This window comes from Colobus angolensis, unplaced genomic scaffold (assembly GCF_000951035.1).
Source record: "Colobus angolensis palliatus isolate OR3802 unplaced genomic scaffold, Cang.pa_1.0 Scaffold103, whole genome shotgun sequence".
Lineage (NCBI taxonomy): Eukaryota > Metazoa > Chordata > Mammalia > Primates > Cercopithecidae > Colobus > Colobus angolensis.
The window spans coordinates 3,355,243-3,376,421 of NW_012111253.1; the positions used below are offsets into that span (position 1 = coordinate 3,355,243).

General features: G+C 39.5%; 1 protein-coding gene across 5 annotated transcripts in view; it reads left to right on the forward strand.

The window, feature by feature from the left end:
* Nucleotides 1-21,179, forward strand: part of TSPAN7 (tetraspanin 7) — a 118,632-nt gene that overhangs the window by 40,061 nt on the left and 57,392 nt on the right. Inside the window, exon 2 of one of the 5 annotated variants that reach the window (XM_011942105.1) lies at nt 17,324-17,454. The exons of the other annotated variants lie outside the window; for them this stretch is intronic. Within the exon in view, the coding sequence (XP_011797495.1) occupies nt 17,452-17,454 (3 nt within the window). The 5' untranslated portion in view covers nt 17,324-17,451. The remainder of the gene's footprint in view (nt 1-17,323; nt 17,455-21,179) is intronic. 5 annotated transcript variants of the gene reach the window in all.

Genomic DNA, 21,179 nt, shown 5'->3' on the forward strand with positions numbered 1-21,179 from the left:
TATAGTTGTGGGAGAAGCCCCAGAATAGATACTCTACAGATGGATCTTAAAGGCTGTTTTACTAAAAGAATTTCCTTTTAAAAACTTGTAAAATTTACATTAAATAAATATAAATACAATCAGTAATTATGGAAATTGGCATAAACCATCTACCATTTAATTTATCCCCATTGACACAAATATTTATCCTCCATGTTTTTCCTCTAACCCAGCATAAAAATGTTTTATGTTTTTGTGTGTGTTTTGGAAGATATACTGGCCACATAGCACTTCATTGTACTGAATTAAAAGATACATCTACTGGTAAGGGAATGATTAGCTATTGTTGTATAAAAATCCATCCCCAAACTTAACAGTTGAAGACAATCATTTATTTGTTCACAATTAGGCAAGTTGGTAGTATGGGCTAGGCTCAACTGGGATGGCCCATTTCTGTTCCGCATGGTGTCATCTAGGCCTACTCATGCATTTGGACCTTAGCTGGGGTGGCACACTACATTCTCTCCCATATTCCAGGAGGCCAGCCTAAGCTTTTCACATCATAGCAGATGAGTTCTCAGGAATAATGAACAAGCAGTCTTGATGCTTCTGTCTACATAACATTGGCCTATGTCTCATTGGCTAGAGCAAGTCACATCACCAAGCCCAGTGTCGTTGTGGGAGGGAGGACTACACAAGGGCTTAGATATGGGGAAGTGTGACTTACTGGGGTTGTTAATGTAGTCATCTCCCACAGTGGACCTTTCAGTTGCTAAATGCTTTTAATAAAATGAAAGCAACACTACTAGTTGCTGTGATGAGGTATGAGAGCTGAGTGTGAAAGAAAACCAAGTTTCTGCAGTAGTATGATGTATGTGCTTTCTGAATGAGAAATCATAGGGCAGTCTGACAAAGGGATTGTTATGATAAGTGCTTTAAGTATAATACCTAATCACTTTTGTGTATTCCTGTAAAGAGAATGCATCAAAGGCAATGAATAAATATAAATAGACTAGTCTCCATAAAAATGAACTCATATGGCAAACAGCATGAATAAACAAGGAAAACACAAGCTGGGAAAATTATTGATAATAGACAAAGGCATAGTATTCCTAACAATTAACAAGAAAGACAAATATGCCAATAGAAAAATCAACAAAGGTCATGAATGGTATATTTACAAAGAAGGAATATAAATATGCACATGGCTGCCAATAAACATCCAAGAAAACATTCAATTTAACCAGTAGTCAAAGAAAGGCAAACAAAAGTTTCTGACAAATCTCAATTCTTGATATATTTTCTTTGCACTTACATAATATAAAAGCACTTACATAATATAAAAGGGAATGGAGAGGTGGGCGGGAGGAGTTGCAATTTTAGAGAAAATGGGCAGGGAAGGCCTCTCAAAGGTGGTAACATTGAAGCAAGGCTTCAATGCAGTGAGAGCACACAGGCCATGTGCTCCAGAAGTGTTCCAGGCTGAGGGAAGAATAATGACAAGGTCCTTAGGTGGGACCAAGCGGTGAGAAAGCCAGCTAGTATGTGACTGCAACCACTTGAGCTGAGTATTCGGGAATAAGTGGATATTCTGTACTACTGAACTATTCAGACGGACACATTCTGTGTGATAAGCAAAAAAGTGGGTGGTACAACCCACAGAATGGGAAAAACTTTTGCAAATCATATATCTGAGAAGGGGCTTGTATCAACAATGTATGAAGAATTCTTACAAGTCAATATTAAAAAGGCAAATAATTAAAAAATGGGCAAAGAATCTAAATGGACATTTCTCTAAAGCAAGTATACAAAAGGTCAATAAACACAGGAAAAATGCATGATATTAACCAATAGGAAAATGCAAATCAAAACTACAATGAAATACCACTTAATGTTCACTAGAATGTCTACAATAAAAAAGAAGTGTTGGCAAGGATATGGAAAAGTTGGAACCCAATTACATCGCTGGTGGGAATGTAAAATGCTGCAGACACTTTGGGAAACTGTGACATTTCTTTAAGTGGTTAAACATAGAGTTACCATGTGATCTAGTAATTTCACTCCTAGGTGTATACCCAATAGAGCTGAAAACATATTTCCTTACAAACACTTGTGTGTAAGTGGGCATTTGGGCACATTATTCATAATAGCTTAAAAGTGGAAACAACCCAAATGTCCATCAACTGAGAAATGGATAAATAAAATGTGATATATCCATAAAATGGAATATTATTTGGAAATTAAAAGGGATGAAGTACTGATTCATACTATATCATGAATGAGCCAGTCACAAAAGATCACATATTATATGATTCCATTTGTATAAAATGATCCAGAATAAGCAAATCTGTAGAGTCAGAAAGTAAATTAGTATTTGCCTAGGACTAGAGGATATGTGGCGACTTGAGAGCAACAGTTAAGGGATGTAGGGTTTCTTTAATGTTACATAAAAATATATCAATGTCTTATGAATTTAGTATTTTAAAAGGGATTAGAAATTAGACTAATTCCCTTGAAAGATATTAAATTCTTAAGACATTGATATATTTTATGTAACATTAAGTGGAGACTAGAATTACAAAGAGGCAGGACCTAGCCCAACTTGGGGGGTGAAAGAGTTGGAAAATGTAAAAGATAAGAAAGGTAAGACATCAGTTGACTTTGGTCTTGGTACCCAGATGAGCCAGAGCTACAGCCTTCTTTAAGGTATTAGGTCAGAGTTTTCTAGGATAGTAGCTGATGTAGTAAATTGATCTTTCGTCTTGGGATACTGAATCCTAAGTCCATAATATTGGTGATTTATAACCTGGAAGTGATGAATGCAACACCAGACATCCACCCCCAACATTTCTGCATCACCAGAAGCTACTGCTGTGACTCCCATACCTAATGGGGCCCCCTTTGTGAAGTTGCACATAACTTGGAGCTTGAACTTTTTTTCCAGTGTAAGTATTTTTTAAATGATTAGATTTTTTTATAATGCCAATTTTATTATAAGTCTATTTTGATTGGACATTTAAGACCACTTATAACATTGTTTAATGAGGAAATGTGTCCAGCTTTCAAACAAAGGATTTAGAAATGATCTTTTGGAAACGTAAATTTTTTTGTGAGCTAGAACTCCCTACATTTCAGAGCTCCTCTCTGAGTCATGGTGTGGATGTGGAGAAGGACAGCCTGAGAAAACAAGATAAGGGACTCCAGTTCTTCTTTTACATTAATATATAGTCATGTTCCTATTCTAGCATTTTCTGCTCTGATTTTCTGGGAACTGCTTTAGAAGTCTACGCTTAGCTTGTTAGATATGATTTGCATGCAGTCGATACCCCAGAACTCGCATGTATGATGAATTTCATTAATCTAGTGATTTGTAAAAAGAGTTTGAATTAAATGCTCCTTCATGCTCCAGAGACTGCATTGGGCTGCTCTGTAATGATTGCCCCACTTTCTCCAAGGGAAGTGATGTAAAAACGAAAAGACAACTAGGAATGAAAGATAATCCAGAGACCTGCGGGTACAGCATTGCAGATCTTGAAACGGAAAAACAGTGTAGCTTTATTTAGATGTCTCACTGCTTTTTTTTCCTCTCTCCCGTTTCGTGAAGACAAATGATACTCTCACTGTGCTTCAGCTTCTTACTCTATAATAGTAGTTTTCACTTAGGTGAGCCTCAAGCACCCGGAGAGCTAGTAAATATGCAGGTACCCAGACCCCACACTCAGAGCTGCTAACTGAGTGAAACTGTGGTGGGACTGGAGCATCTGCAATTCTAACAAACACCCAAGCAGTACTGCTGCTGCTAGACCAGTGAGCACACTTTTCATAGCATTCATCTATAATATTTAGAAAGCCACTTTCAACTCTAATTTTCTATAAGTCTGTGGTTGCATATTCTGACATCTGAGGCATCTGTGTGAAACCAGAGGTGAGCACTGACGATTGAACTTGCCCAACCATTTTCAGGACTCACCTTCTTCCTGATCCTGCAGAAACCAAAACATGGCTATGTTTAGTGTATGCAAAAAGACTGCTCTCTGGTCTAGTTTTAGCCTTGAGAAAAAAAAAAAAAAAAAAAAAAAGGTGGAAAGAGAAGAACCAATTCTGAGTTAGAATTAAGATTACCAAATGAGTATTGAATGGCTTCAAAGCTATCTTTCTGTTTCTCGGGCACCCCCACAGCCTAGATTCTCTTGAATCTTTCCTGATTTAGCCTGGTCCCTGGTAGGGAAGGACCCCAGCCTTTAGGAAATATGGGGGAACTGGAGAAATAAAGCAGAGGGGAGGGAGGTGGGAGTGTTGTAAGAAATAAGTCGAAGTAAATTGGGGACACTTAAGCTTTCAGTTCTTTTAAACATCTGTTTCCTTTGGGCAATTCACACTTCCAGAAGAGTTTTTGAGATGCCGTTTAAAGATAAAAAAAAGTAGTGTTACAGCTCTTTTAGAATTTGTCTAGCAGGCTTTCCGGTTTTTACCAGAAAGCACCCCCCACCAAAAAAAAATATATATATATATTTTTTTTTTTAAAGAAAAAAAAAGTGAGGTAACTGAACTGTTAGCATATACCAAAGTTAGGGTCTTGAGAACCTAAGGTTTTAAAACACTTGACTGCTGACTCCAATCTAATATGGGTAGCCCTCACTTCAGAAGACAGTATTTGGTTTTAAAATGTTCAGTTCTGCTGCCTTTGTTTTCTGGCCATTTCTTAGTGGATAAGAACTATGTGTTAACTTTCCGTGGTGCCATTACTGAACTTATTTTAGACAACTCTTGAGAAATGTGGGAAAGTTGAAAAGTGGTCTGTTCCCCTTCCTCATTATATATATATAGTATTAATATATCTTTATTACATTTTATTTTGAAAATTTTAGCTATTTTATTCATTTTATTGTGCCAGCCATACATAATTGAATAATTAAAAATTACTGCCTGAAAATTTCGCACAATCCTATTAATCAAAGATAACTTCCTTTAACATTTTGCTGTGCATCATTCCATACATTTTTTCAGTGATTAATAGCCTTATATTCCACAAAAATGGAGTCCTGCTATCCAAATAACTTAACCACCTTTTCCTGATAACATTATCACAGATATTTTCCCATTTCGCTCAATATTTCACTCAATTTTTCCCATTTCACTCAATAAGGACCCCATTGTATGAATATACCACCCTCTAAGTAATCAGTGCTCGTTTTTGCTATTAAGCAGTGTTATGATAACCTTGCTTGCACGTACATTTTTCACATGAGTGTCCATTACTTCCTAAGGATAAATCCCTGTGTTAGAGGATAAACACTGTAAATGCTTTTAATACATAGTACCAAATTGCCCTGTAGAAATGAGCCTGTTTACACACTCTCTCAGCAGTGTCTGATGAGTAATCTGCATGTTTCAAAATGAGCTTTCATTATTTTTAAGAAGCGATTTCGTGACATTAGAGAATTTAAGTGTTGGTTTTTGAATGAAAGCATTAGCAAGCTGAATGTATTTGAAGTGATGTTGCGGAATATTATTTGGAGCTGTCTCTCTTCACACAACCTTTCTGCAGCATTTTTGCACTGCCTTGATAAGAAATCCGTTCTATTATTAGTGGAAGATAGAGAGACTCTGAAATGTTTACCATCAGGCTTCCTCTGTGTTTAGAAGCTACATGTATGAAACTATTTTTCCTCAAATAGTATTTCATATTTATCTGTGTAGTTGAAAAGCTTGTGCAGCCAAGTGTCTGTTCTCACAGTTCAGGACTGCATTCAGTTTTGATCTCCTGTTTTAAATATTTTTTGAATCAATAAGTTTCTGTGCACGGTGCTTGGCATGCAGCATATATATATATATATATATATAATTATATATATAATTTATATATATTTATATAATAATATATAACTATATATATATATATATAATTAAAGTAAGAGAAATCCAAGGTCCTCTATCTCCTACAAGGCTACAGAGAACTCTTGGAAAAAAATATTCCTTTATCTTCTAGGTGAGGCAGTTACATACTCATTTGAAAATAAAAAACTTGGAATTCTAAAGCCGTTCTTGCCAATTCCTGCAAATATAGTGCTCAGATTTCACACCAGATTATTAACAATGACATGGATGTCTGAAATGATGGAAAAAGGATTGGACCCAGCAATAAAGAATGTCGCTAGGTTATGTTAAATTTCCTCTTGACCCTCAAAAATGCCCCTTTGGCCGGAGCTGGATAAAGTTCCATTATAAAAATAAGAGGTAGTACAAAAAATCTGAGAGATTTTTGTACTAAAAATGTGTGATTGGCATTCCAAAGAAAGTTGTATGTGATTCTGTATTATTTGGGGTTCTTGACAGAAACTGGCTTGACAGTTTATCCAACAAACATTACTGAGGCATGTTCTGTGTCATATCCATTGTTTTCAGCATTCTATAAATATCAACTAATTAATTACTCACCATTTTGTGAGCTATGGGTACTCATATTAGCCCATTTCACAGATAAGGAAACTGAGGCACAGAGCAGTTATGTAAGTTGTTCAAGATCACTCAGCCAGTGAGTGGCAAAGCCAGCAGTCAAACCCAGGTAGCCTAACTCAAGATTCTGTGCACTTAATTACTTAGCTATGCTGCATGGCATATATAAACATAAACACTGTTACAGCAGTGATGGTTTTTAGGAAATGTTAGCTTATATTTTTGACAGGAGGAAACTAGTCACTATTATTCTCTAATAGACCATAGTTCTTACCTTTGACTGTGCATTAAAATCCAAACTCAACCCAGACCACATCCCTGACCTAGTAAATCATTCTTGGAAGGTGGGACCCAAGCACCAGTAGTTTTTAAAGCTCCCCAGGTGATTCCAGTGTGCAGCCATGGTTGAGAAGCTCTAATCTGGGGAGAAGAGTCATTATTGATGGCCAATACTTTATCAGAAACATCTGAGGAAAAAGTACTGCGGCCATGTCTTGATACATTTCACTGAGTCTTCTAAGAGGTGAGCCTATTCACAATGGAGCAGTCTTCTTCAAGTGGAGGCAATTTAAGTCTGAGAAAAATTGTTCTTTCTGAAGATGCCGTTTCCAGTGATATTTTAGAAAAGTCAAAGTATAAATCCATTGGTGTTAATGTAACATAGCCAGCTGTTTCAGTTTATTAGTCAGGTGAGTGGAACATAATGCTCTTACTCAAATCAGCGCCCAGTTGCTTTCAATTGTCTGCATCTGAATTTTGAGTTGAATTCCAAAAGAGGTAAGAGAAAATCAGTGGATAGGGAAGACAGGCCGCATCTCAGCCAGATGGCTAAACAGCATGAGACTTGGGCTGCAGCATCTTCAGTCCTCTGTGAATGCTGTAGAATGACTTCTTTCTTTCTTTGACTAGACACGGAAGGAAAATATTCAGCACATGAGAATTTGGAAAGAGTTTTCCTGTTGGAGCAGCTTAGTGAAATCGAATAGCAAGATGCCTTTCAAGAAAAGTGACTTTTAGTCATGGTGGTATGCGCATACCATACATAGTGTTTAAGGAAATCAACCAAACATGGGTCAGTAGTTAACAATAAACATTTCTACTGCTTCATCTGAATCATGCTGGGAAAGTGAACCTGTTGTCTGGGGTATTTATTTTGGAATTGCCAGTTTGTTCGAACAAGACTCAGTCACATTGGGGAAATGGTGAGAATAATCTCTTTCGGCTAGACCGTTCAGTTTCTCTCAGAAGCCTGTGAGCTTGCAGGAATCCCCACTAGTTGAGGAGCATTAGGACATTTCTCAAGGTTGTATATGAAAGGTAATTACAGAGGGTCTTGTTTCTGTTTGTTCCTGCCATGAAGTGTCTTCTAGAATTGCTTTTCTGTGACTGCTGTCTTGGGCCATATTAAAGGATCGTGATGGTGGGAACAGACACTGTCCACTGCTGTTATGGGGAACAATAGAGACAAATGGTATAGATTCTTGTACTCTTTGTAACATAATCTGTGACCCAAATCATCTTGTAAATTGCAAAATGTATTGTAAATACAAAAGAATGTTTAGTAGATATAGGTACAATATAAAGAATGATTTTAAAATACTCATGGGCCCACACCCCCAGTTTAAGAAATGGGAAAATAGCTCCTTAAAGACCCTTCCTCTGTTCCCTTTCCCAGTAGCATAACCTACGGAGATAACCACTACCCTGACTTGTCACTCATTTTCTTCCTTACCTTTTTAGCAGCCAGAGTTACGTATGTATCCCTAAACAATATATTGTATGGTTTTGAAAACCAAGCAGCAAATACAAACCTAGCTGTGCAAGGAAAGAGAGACATTGGTTTTGTTTGATGAAAGTCCCAAGAGAAGGCAAGCCCACCAGGTCTCTGGGAGAAATCTGGCTTCTGCTTTCACAGCTTATTGTGGGGAAGTTGGTGGGCAAGGCCATGAGTGAATCTGAGGAAAAATGAGGCTCCTGATAGGCAAGACATTTGACAACACTGTAGTGTGGGACTGGTACTGAGCGCCTAGCAGGAGTGTGGTGAGGGCACAGGCTGCTCTGCGTTTCCTGCTCTCCAGCTCTTTGATGCCTGCCTCCAGTTCTCAGAAGGCTGCCTTGGAGTGAAATGAGTCCTTTGCTGGTTCAGGCAGTGGAGAAGAGCAGGAATCTCCTCAGCCCATGCCAGGAAGAGCAAAACAGAAGAAGCTGCATCCAGCTCACCCCATCATTGTTTTAACGGCAGGTTTAACGGCAGCAGGCGTCTTGCGATGAAAGTTCTCAGTGTGCCCCTCTCTTGAGTCACATTGCACCAATCTGGACTGGTTGTCTTCTTTTAGTACACAGCTGTCATCCGGAGCTTCCCTTGGCCTCTCTCCTGAGTTAGAGCTTCTTTTCTTTTTATATCTTTGGTTTGGCTTGCTGGTTTTAGTGGAGCACTTCCAGTAACTTTGTGAGAAAGGGTACAAGGGAGGTAAATTTTTCAAGGCTTTGCATACCTGAAAATGTCTATTTTACTATCATACTTCATGGGAGTTTGGGAGTAGAATTCAAAGCTCTAAAGGAAAATTAATACATTGATCTGTTGTCTTCTATTTCTACTATGGTTGTAGAGAAGTATGAAGCCATTCTGATTCCTGATAGGATACTTAGGACCTGATTTCTTTTTCTCTCTACAAGTTTATAAAGTCTTTTTGTCCCCAGGTATCTGAAATGTCACACTAATGGGCCATGACATGGGTTTGTTTTCATCCACTATGCTGGGCATTCTATGACATACTATGTGCCATTTCAGTCCGACACCTCAATTCTTCAGTTTTGGGAAATTATTTTTGAAACATTTATTCTCCATTTTTCTTTTCATTCTGCAACTAACACTCAGGAGCTGGAATCTCCATAACAGTTATCTGATTTTCTGTTTTCTCCTCTTTTTCATCTCTTCATATTTGCTCTAATTTGGGGGTAATATCTTCTTATTTTTGATTTCTCATAATAATTTTCAATTCCAAAAATGTTTGTTTCAGTTCTTTAATTTTCTGGGTTAAAAAATCATTTTTTTATTTTATGGATGTATGTAGTATCTTATGTCTCCAAGGATATCATTGATATCTATGTGCTTAATTTTTCTCCTAGGTGTATAGTCTCTGTTCCCAGTGCTCTTTTGTTTGCTTATTTTGATCTGTCTTCCTTGGTAGAGGCTTTTCTCAGATGTCTGGTAATCCTTGGTTTCTTGGGAACTAGAAAGCTGCTGTGAAGCCAAGCAGGTTGGTGGAGCTTGTTGAATTTTTTTTCACTATAGAGTGATCTGGGTTGGGCATTTGTTGGGAAATGCCTATGACAATATCTTTAGGTCTTTCACCTTGGGTCATTAGATGCCCTAGAGAAGCCTTCAAGTCTCCTCCAGGAAGGGTAGGTCTAGTGTTTAGTCTGGGAGCTTCTTGGGGAAAGAAGACTTGAGGGTAGTCTCTCTGCATTCAGGGTTCAGTGTGTATCTGGTCACTTAATGACCCTATTTTCATTTGAATACTCATGACCTGACTATGCCTCCCAGGATAGGTACCCTATGTTTTACCCTTTTTAGGAAATAATCCTCTGGATATTTTCCTGGCTGGGGAAAGTGCAGTCCTTCTGTGGAATGGAAAGGGGAGCTAGACATAACAGTTTCTCAGATGCCTTCCTTTCCAGCCTCTGCACATTTGAGACCCCCTTGTCCCCCAGTTCCAGAGAAGCCTTGTGCCCATTTTCAGCTTTGCTCACTGCTAGTTTGAAGTTTTTTTGTTTTGTTTTTATCTTTTTCCCTTGCCTGCTGAGTTGGTTACCACTCATCTGTCTGCTTTGGAGCTTCCAAAATGTTGTTCCTATTGTCCCATCTCCTGTTTTCCTGAGTTTATCTTTTAAAAAACAATTCCTTTATGTGTTTTTTTGTGGTGTTTCAAGAGAGTGAAATTAGATGTATGTATTTCCACTGACTTAACCTGAAAGGTAGAACTGTTGTTTCTTGTTTACATTATTGAATCCAGTACGTTTTTGACTAGTCAAAGCCCAAGGCTTCTGACCATTTATGGAACCTTTGTGCCAGGTACTGTTGTTGAGTTCTTTTCACGTGTAGAGATGCAAGTAGGAATGGATATTATCCTTAGTTTACAAAAGACAAGTTGAAACTCAGATTAAGCAGTGCATCCAAGGTCACTGCTAAAAAGTGGCAGTGCTGGGATCTGAATGCAGTCCAAGATTTGGGTTTTGAAACCCTGTGAAAGTTTTTACCCAGTCCAGTTCTTCCCATACACCAGGGGCTGAGTTGAAATAATGCCTGTGAATCCTCTTAAGATCTCTATGAGTTAACTGGACTTTGAAGGAGAAAACTATTCTGACATGTTTTCAGTTGTGTAACCTTGATTGGGCTTTTACAAAGTGAATGGGGCACCCACAAAGCATGAGAAGCACCTGCTTTCCCCAGCTGCAGGGACTCTCGCCTCCCTGCTAGCTTGCTGTGTGGCTGAAGGTCATTCATGGGCACCGTTGTGCCGTCTATCTGGAGAACAAAGAATGCATGGTTTTCTGGCCCACCCAGTAGAATGTGTGTCTTATGGGTGATATTGTGCAGTAATGAAGGACTTATTTTCTATATGGCCACAAGGCTAGGTAACTCATTACCCATTCAGTGTCGTGAGCACCAGCATCACATTTCCCTATTGAGAGTTTTGCTTTTTTTGCAACAGTATGAAGCCATTGATTTGCAAAATGGATACAGCCATCAATGGGAGCTGTAGAGTCTTTACAGATTTAATTATTCTTTTTTTTTGTAAACCTTTGTCAAACCAATTTGTTCAGACCAAATTATGTATCAAAAACTTTGTTTTCAGCATTAAAGAACTGCCTATAGCCTTAAGTATGGACTGGGTGGATTTGAATATTAGAGTATTAGAAATATTGCTAAACAATGAAATCTTTTTTCCCCTCGAGTGTCGAGGGGTGTTCTTTTTATAACATGTTTCAGCTTCAGTGAGCTTTCTAAGCATGGTTGCTTAGTTAAGTACAAGATTCTGTTTATATTCCTTTCCATAACTATAGCTTTTCCTACAAGAATGTAATATAAAAAATACTTACACATAGCTGAAAATAAGCTTTTTTTCTCCAATGCAAAGTAATATCAACCTGCCTCTGCCTATGAAACCTTGAAATGAGCTGGGGTTCCATTTTCATACAGTGTCTCAAGTCAAATTATTTTTAGTTTCTACAGAGAGAACCCTTTTCATTTAAAGGGATTGAAAGAGCACTGGACCACTTTCAGCTCCTTTAAAATGCACATTCGGGGCCTTTTAATGTCCTCTCAAGATTTTTTTTTTAAAAGAACATTATAAGGACACTCCATAAACTGCATTACTATATTGGTTTTCAAATTTAACTAGACCTTTTACCTAGAGAAGAAAATGATGAGTAACATATCCCATGAGTATTTTGAGAGAAATAAAATGCTTAAAGTATTAAAATATTTTATTTTTAACACTTTTGCATCATAAGGATATCGTTTCTTCCATTCTTGCCTAAAGAGAAATATTTAGGTGTCTCATAGTAGAAAAATCTGCCATTCCAAAGCCAGATTTTGAATCCCATGAGAAATGTAGAAGACCTCGTGAAGGCAGACCTGTGATTTTGAGGTCACCATTACTCTAGACAGCCTTGCACAAGGGAAAATGACTGGAAAGAAAACTGGACTTCAGAGTCAGATCTAGGTTTCAATCCTATCTCTACCTTGCATTCTTGGAAAAGCCTCTCTGGGCCTGTTTCTGCATCATTAAATGGGGATAATTTGCAGCTTGTGTAGCTCTTATAAGGTTTAGAGGGAATGTACATTAGAGACCTACTGTGGCAAGTGGCGTGTAATTGCAGGTTCTGATCATAGTCATAGCCCTAATCGACAGCGTTTAGTACTTGTTAGCTTCTGTTCTAAGAGTTTTATGTGTATTAACTCACCAAAGCCTCACAACAACTCTCTAAGGTAGGTACTATATTAATATCTCCACTTTACAGATGAGAAAACTGAGGCACAGAGAGTGTGCCCAGGGTTATACAGCTAAAAAGTGGTGGAGCTGGGCTTTAAACCCACAAAGACTGTCTCCAGAGCCTCTCTCTCAACAGCTATACCTTATCCACTACACAGGGGTGGCTGATAATGATGATCTGAATCGTGGTCATCTGCAGGGCAGAGTTCCTGCCTCATTCATCTACGGCAGGGGTGTCCAAGGGCAAGAATACAGTCATGGATTCTTAGTTATTGTTTCTGGTTGGCCAGCAAAGCCCCTTCCTCATCCCTCTTTTCCGCTTATCACTAAAGACAAAAACTTAAAAACCATGGCTTCAGGCTGCTAAAAGCCTAAAAACAAAACAGAACAACCACAAAATAAGGTGGGCTGGACAAGCTTGATCTATGGAGTACCCGTTGCCTGCTATAGGTGGTGGTAGATTCTCCATAAGTGCTTGCTGAATGAATGTATGAAGCACTTTCCATAGCTTACTGAGGTGGGCTACTCTTGCTACACAAAATGTATTTTTCCTCAGAGCCACTCTGCAATTTCCCTGAGCCCCTGTGAACCTCCTCTCACCTTTGAGTGCTGGTACCATACTCAGTGTCAGTATTTCCACTGAGCTTTCCGTGGCATGGCCAGCTTATCCACAATTGCCTTGCAGTGACTAAAAGATTTCCTTGATAAATATCAACTTTGAAAGCGATTCCAGTAAAGCAGGGGTTGGCAGAATTTGTCTTTAAAGGACAAGATAGTATTTTAGGTTTTGCAGGGCACAGGGTCTCTGTCACAACTATTCCACTGCGGCTCGAAAGCAGCCACAGTGTCCGTGGCTGTATTCCAAGAAAACTTTATCTACAAAGAGCCTGGCTGGTTGCATTCGGCCAGAGAGTGCTGGTTTTCCCACTTTCTCATGCTGAAGAATCATCTCTATTTTCAAATAGAGATTCCTGGGCCTGCCTCTGTTAAAAGATAATATTCAGAAAAGGCAAAATCATTACTTTCATACAGATAAGGATGAACATGTTTTAAAGATTTCATTTTACTCACAAGAGGGAACCTGGCAGAAGTTATAAGCAGTTCAAAGGGAAAAAGTCAAAAAGCACAAATTTATGTTGAGTAAAGGAATAGAATTGCAAATGGAAGCAAAACTGGTTTTTCCCCCTAAACGGGGAGGGAAGTCAGGCAAAACCAGACAATGACAGAGTTTTTAATATCTTCCAGTTGCCTACAACTTATGAAGTTGCAAAATAGCTCAAAGGCAGTGAGAGCTTAGAACCTGATAACCTAGAGGGATGTGCTCTACAGGCAACACAGAGTTTTGCATTTTATGTACCCTGGAAAGACTGGTTCGGTAGGTCTCATGTTGTACTCAGAAATCTGCATTTTGAACACTCCTAAAGCTTTGTTTGGTCAAGCAGGAAGACTTCATGCCACACTTTGAGCAACACTGGTTCATTATTTGTATGCTATTCTCTTTATTTAGAATACTCCTTCTGCTCTGAGCCTCTTTTCTGATTTAGGGAAATCAGCCCTCATCTTGTGAGGCTTACGCATCCATTTGATCAGATGGGTGACAGTTTTCTTTGTTGTGGGGATTGGAAGGGACAGGGAAAGATTGACTACTGGGAAAAACAGCCTCATTTTACATTTTTACTATTTGTTTGTTCATGTCAGAAGGACAAAATGATGGAGACTTAAGCCATACAATGATTTAAAAATATTTTGGGCAGATTAAGGAAGGTGTTTGTAATGGAGGAAGAATGAACCTTGGAAGTTGTTGGTGCAGTGAACCTCAGGAAGGTGGAGGAAGGAAGATGGAGGGAATCAGGCCATCTCTGGGAAGGACCATAGGGTGGTACAGACTAGGAGAACAGGAAGCATGAATTCTAAATAATCAGGAGTACAGAGACTTCAGTGAGCATATTAGGGAAGTCAGAACTCGTTAAGTTCACAATCCATTATACATTTACTTTCTTACTGATCTTTAACTGTCAGCCACTGTTCATCTCCATCAAATGCTGTTCCTCTCTGGATAGAACAGCAGACCTGGCTTGTGCATTTCCGGAGGATGGGGAAGTTCAGAAAGCCCCCAGACTGTCAGCCAGATGACTTCCTTTTTGTTGGGCTTTTTCTCTGTGTGAATAAGCAAAGGGATCACAGACAGACAGATGGTTGGGTGGGTGTTCTTGATAGCGTGTATTTGGAAGTTACTGTCAAGTCGGGGTGCATGAGGCATAATTTCCCCTCTGATTTGCTTTCCAGCGGGAACTTTTGTGTCTGAGAGAGAGTGGGAGAGTAAGGAGGGTTCATTCCCCCACAAATCTTTTACTCAAACCATCTGGCTTCTCAGCTAGTCGCTGAGCTACCTTGAGAGTGGTACCATTTCATACTAGCTAGGAGAGTCTTCATGTTAATTCCTTTGCTCAGTGAGTTCAGCAGTTTACAGGGCAGACATTTTCCTTCGTCTGATTCTCTGTGAGATGCTGTGTTAGGTTTAGGGGCTTCATTGGACAATGGGCACAGATCCTGGCTGTATGGGATTGGGAGCTGGTAGTCTCTCTGTGGGTGGTGGGGAGGCATCTGGGTGGCACAGACTGTGGAACAAAGTAGTTGTGTTACAGTGGAAGCTGGATGGCTTTTCTTCTTGGCGGTGAAGCTGTGTCTTTGAAGACATTGCACTTTGGCACCTGTGTCTTGCTAAGGATTTCATCCCTATCTTGTCTTTGTCCTGAGATTATATCTTAGGACCTGCCAATTTTGCTGGAAATGGCAAGTTACCACGCACTGAAAAATCTCAGACAGCCAAGAAATATACTATTTTTGCTAGCCTCAAGAGCCTAAGTGATAAGAGTGTCCAGGTGCTGGCCACTGCTGCCCCTGGGATATCTCAGGCCTCCTGCTTGACTGGGAGGCAGCAGCCATGCCAGCTGTTTGGGCCCCACTCACACCGGGGCCCCCGTAGCATCAGAGTCTGCCCTGCTATGGAATTTGGGATGCTGCCCTTGTTGCATTCACTCTTCTTTGAGTACTTGGTGCTGCTTAAAAGAGCACAGCAAGTGTTCTTTGCAGGTGATATTGTTCATGCTGTCACCTTGTTTAGACTCCAAATGGCACCTGAAATGGCATAGGTTATCAGTGTTTATTAGCTAAGGCATGGCTCAGCCTTGAGTCTCTCTCAAGAGCTACAGGAAAGGCCTTTGCATTGTCTCTAAATGATGCTTTGCTGCTTATTTTAATCACAGAAGCCTTGAGGGGGCTGATACTTGTATGGAGGATAGGAGCTTGTTTAGCAGGCAGGACATATTGTCATTTTAGATTCATAACCCTTTCTTCCTAAATTAGATTGAAAATCTGAGCAGCTCTGTGACATCCACAGTATTGACATTCTCGATTTTGTGTTCATGGGCTGCCAACACAGAGCATACTCTGACAAAACTGTAAAATTGTATATAACTTAAGAATGAATTTTTATGATTAGGGGCTCTCCTGTATTGTACAAATCATCTTATTTTGGGGTTGCAGATAGTAATAAATACAGAAGTTTTCTAAACTTACATTTGGAAGTGAAATAAAGAAAAATAAGGAAGTATATGCTCCAAACCAAAAATGAAGCTATTCAGATTTTCCTAATTTAAGCATATTTTCCCAAAGAAGATTTTTTTTAACCATATATCCCTTTGTATCTTTTAAATTTTGTATTACATTCATTTGTGATCTTTCAGAAATAAATAAATAAAAATGCACTGGCTTCCTGATCAGAAAGAGGGAATAATTGCTGTCACTTGCATTTCAGAAACATAGCATCCAAACTGATGCGATTGTGGTGACCTGTCCCACTTAGTTTTGCTGATGTACTATAATTACTTTCTCTAGTGAGGCTGACTTCAGAAACAGATGCAGATGCAGAATTTTAATCCAGGGTATGCTGTATGTAAGTAACTTTTGCATTTACAATCTACCATTTGACTTTTTATGACTAATAATCCACAAATATCTAAACTAATTTATAAAGGCAAAAACTACTGATTTAATGTAGTACTCTGCTTCTGGATCCCTGAAGTGAGTCAGAAACATTTCAAGTTGCCACACCGTGGCCAGACCCCACAGTATATTGGTTATTGGTCCTGAAGTTAGTTAGTTAAAATAACTTGAAATGTTTCATGCTTAGTTCTAGAATCTATGCTTTCTTTGATTTGACTGGGACTGAAAGGCTCAGAATAACTGAATATCCTTGGCTCTAAATAAGAAGCTGTAACTTTGGGCCAGGTGCAGTGGCTCATGCCTTTGGGAGGCCAAGGCAGGAAGGTAGCTTGAAGTCAGGAATTTGAGACAGTCTGGGCAACATAGCGAGACCCCCGTCTCTATAAAAGCTTTTTAAAAGTAGCAGGGTATGGCTGCATGTGCCTGCAATCTCAGTTACTTGGATGGGTGAGTTGGGAGGATTGCTTGAGCCCAGGAGTTCTGAGCTGCAGTAAGCTGTGATTGCACCACTGCACTCAAAGTTGGGCCACAGAATGAGACCCTGTCTTTAAAGAAAAAGAAAAAAAGAAGCTGTAACTTTAGTTAGGATTCTGACTGGTATGCCATATCTTGCATTAGTTCAGAATTGGGTCCTACTTGGGAAGGTGGAGGGATTGGGTGCCGTGTTGGCAATTTACCTTCAGTAGAATGTAAAGTAAGCCCATGGTGAGGCAAAGAAAAGCAGTCCTAGTTCTCACGCCTGTCTTTAATCTTGGTTTCTGTAACTTGTTTAGTTCAGACTTGGTTCTTTCCCCTATTTTTCTGATGTTGATCACATGCTAGCGTGATCTGCAAAATAATATGCAAATATTAGTTGTGTGCATATTTCTTTTTGTTTGGGATAGCCTTGCTCACTGAAGAGAAGAAGAAGCTGGGTTTCTCCTCATTTACATAACAAGTAATATGGTATGCAAGGTGGAACCGAAGATTTGAGGTCAGAAGACCTAAGTTCTATGACTTTTCTACAATCTAGATGGTTGGACTTAAATCTTGATTGATTTGTAGTTTGTTGTTTTGTTCAGTTGAAGCTAACCCTTCTCATCTCACAGGGAAGTTGTGGAGATCCCAGGAGAGCCCCTGTGAGGCAGCACTTTGTTAACACTGAAGTGTGATCATTGTCAGTTTTATTTACTCCTATTTGTAAACATTACTAGCAGACCCTTTGGTTTCAGAGAAATTTGGCTTTCTTTTTGAATGACAAGGCAAGCACTGAAGCTAATGCCATGTAGTACGATCAAAGACCTCCCTGGAACTCAGCTTCCGTTGCTCCCAATAATCATAAAGAGGATTCAACTTCAATCACTGAGAAGTTGAAAGCTCACTGTGCGTTCTGGGAGTTTCTTTCCACCTGGCTTCCAAAGCACCTCCTTCTCTTGGCTATCCTTCTATCTCACTGGTTGCTCTTTCTCAGCTTCCTTTACTAGTTCTTACTCTCTCCCCAGTCCCTTAATGCAGGGTGGGTTCCAGGTCTCAGTCTGTGGCTCTTTCCTCTATACTCGTTTGGTGACCTCATGCCATCTCATGACATTAAAGTAATGGCAAGAACCTCACTAACTTTCGCACCGACCTAATAGCTCAATCCTGAAAACTCTCAGACTTTCTCCTGAAATCTGGACTCATTTTCCATGGCCATCTCTATATTGATATCCCAAACTCAATATGCCCTCAAACTGAACAGATTTTTCTTCCCTTGAAACAAAACAAAAACCAGTTCTGCCCACAGCTGTACCCTTCCTTAAACCCCCACTTTTTTATTTCCTAAATTATGCTCTAGATACTCTAGATACTTCTCCATGGACCCTCCCACACTCCCCAGTGCCTTTGGTAGAGTCACAAGGAGGAGAAATAAGTGTATCTCAGTGTTAGAACCAAAACACAACCCACATTTTCATCCACTGTGCTTATTTTAAGGATGAGGAAACAGACCCAAGGTCACACTTGGGATGCATGGATTCTTATTATCTTGGCAAGTAACTCTGATAACTTTTGAGTGGTTTTTTTGGTTTTGTTTTGTTTTCATTTGTTTCAGAGCCATACAGTGTAGTCACTTATAAAGATGGATAGCCTAGGCTGGCTCCAGGCAAGAGGCACAACCGAATAATATATTAGACATAATTTGCCTTTCAGCATTTCTGTTATCTACCTAGTAAGCTATGACCGCCCCCCCCCCACCATCAGCCATCAAAATGTTGTTATTTAAAGCTTCACATTGTAAAGCTCTATTATGCCTACCAGCTGGAGGAAATGTTGCTGCCAGATTGGTTCTGACCACACACGTCTGTTGAGACCCTGAAAGCCATGTTCGTGAGGAAAGGTACTATGGAAGGACAATTATTGTATTTATTTTTAGGTTGTTAAATTATTTATGTTAACAGTTGAGAGACTTCTCTGTTTTTTGACTAATGAATGTTGACTTCTCTAAGTAAGGTTAGTTGTGCTCAGTAACCTTACGGGTCACTGAAGAAATAGGTTTTAGTTATTAATGTTCTCTGAGCTAAGAAACATTGCCTAGAAATAGTGACTAGAGCCTAAAGGTTTAAGTCAAGAAGAAACAAATAATCAAGGCAGAATTGTCTTGCCCAATTTAAGTAGTGTATTTAATCTTTCTGTATCTTGCTCCCTTGAATTAGAAAGCAAAAATACAATATTGAATGTTCAATCCTCTAAGGTGGTAGTTCTCAACCTTGACAGTACATTGGTATCACCTGGGGTTTAAGGAATAGTCATGCCTGGGTTTCACCCCCAGATAATCTAATTTAATTGGTTTGGGGTGTGACCCAGGAATCAGGATTTTTTAAAGCTCCCCAGATGATTTTTAATGTACAACTAAGGTTTGAGAGTTTCTACAATGAATTCTTGAAAGCAGTTTGCAGAAGTCTGTCCTACTTTTTTGTTTTCTGTAAGAGACCAGACACCCTTGGAATTTTCCATATCTTTTACTCATTTATGGAAGATATAAAGATGAAAAATAGTTCTGCTTGCCTGTGAACAGTATACTTTTCCCGACTCCTGAGCACTAGCAACATGTATCTAGCCAGTTACCAAGGCATGGAGCAGATACATTTCCCACCCTGTTGAGCTTAGGAGGTTCTTATTATTGTCTCCCTTAATCTGTCTAAATCCTAAGATCAGCTCTCCACCACCCACCCAGTAATTGCAGGCCTGAGATTTGAACCCTGGTCTCTCTGACTTTAAAACTCCTTTTCTTAACTACTGAGGCAAAGTCTAGTAGGATTCACCAAACCCCATTCCATCTTCTTCCTAGGCACACAGCTAGACTACCTTTCTCAGCCTCCCTCAGAGTTAGGTGTGGTCAGGTGGCTGGGTTTTAGTTGATAAGGAAAGCAAAAGTAACGTATGCCACCTCCAAGCCTTGCCTCCCTGGGTGATCTTCCATTCTTTCCCCATCTGTCGGCTACAGCTGAGGACCATCTTTGGATGGCTCCCTTCCAAATACTCACAGTGTAATTCTGTGTGAACAAGAAGAATATGTTAAGGGAGAGACTTGAGGGTTTATCTGTCTGAGCAGCTAGCCCTACCTGAAGATAAATACTGTGTATTAGTGACCCAATGGAGAGGGGAAAACAATAGAGATGCCAGGAGATGAGATCCAGAGCACAGGTGAAAGCATTAGTTTTGAACTGGATACATCTTTGATTTTGAGAATTGGGAAGGAGGATGAAACAAGTGTGTATACATGAAAATTTTAGAGGTATGAGGCAATTTTCTTTCTGATAGCTTCAATTTTCTTTGTGATGTATAAGACATAAGTCATCTGTGGGAACTTCGTGGGACCAAGTAAGTAGTTTGAGGAGATAGTGTTTTGAAAAACATTATCTTATGGAGAATGGAAAAGAGATCCAAAGGAGAAAGTTGCAGACAACGTCAGGAATCTATTGAGGATGGGAATCACGTGAATTTGTCACTGCAAAGACTGTTTCTTGTTCACTGCTATTTCTTCAGTGCTAGGCATTGTGCCTGGGACAGGGCAGGCTTTGAATAAATGATTGAAAAATAAATATAGTGGCACTAAAGAAGTGAGAGCTGAAAAAATGAGAGGGCTATGGTCAAAGAGTGGGATTTTAGATGTACTATTCTGGAAGTACTTTCAGGTTCTGACCAATTTTATATTCTGGCTAGAGGAGTAGGTGGCAGACATGGAATGAAGGTGAAGATCATTGCCATTGGGAATACTTTAGGACTGAGACGCTAAGGGCAAGAAGTCACCCTGGATAATAGGGCATGGAATAAAGTATAACCATCAACCAGCCGTCAATCTTTAAAAACATAAAGAGATTGGTACTTGACATTAATAGGAAGTGATAGAGTATGGTTTATGGTATAGCCAGATGGTCTGAGCATCAGGAGAGCAGGATGACTATTCGAGAGTGAAAGGGCAGTGATCTGGAAGTTGCACTGGGGCATGAGAAAGATGTTAACCCAGCCTCCTGGCAATGAGTGTGTTGGGTGTAGGAGAAAGGGCCACAGAAGACACAGTACCCTCAGAGGAGATCTGGGTTCCAGAGAGGGCTGGGAAGTGAAAGGCACATTCAGAAGAGAGGAGTTTATTTTTCAACAAAAGAACTGAGTAACAATGGGAAGACTTTGGGTAGGTGTGTAGGGTGTTGCAGTGAGTACCCGTTGTCCCTTGCTGCATGGAAACCATAAATCCTTGAGAGCATTCAATAATAAGTTTATTGT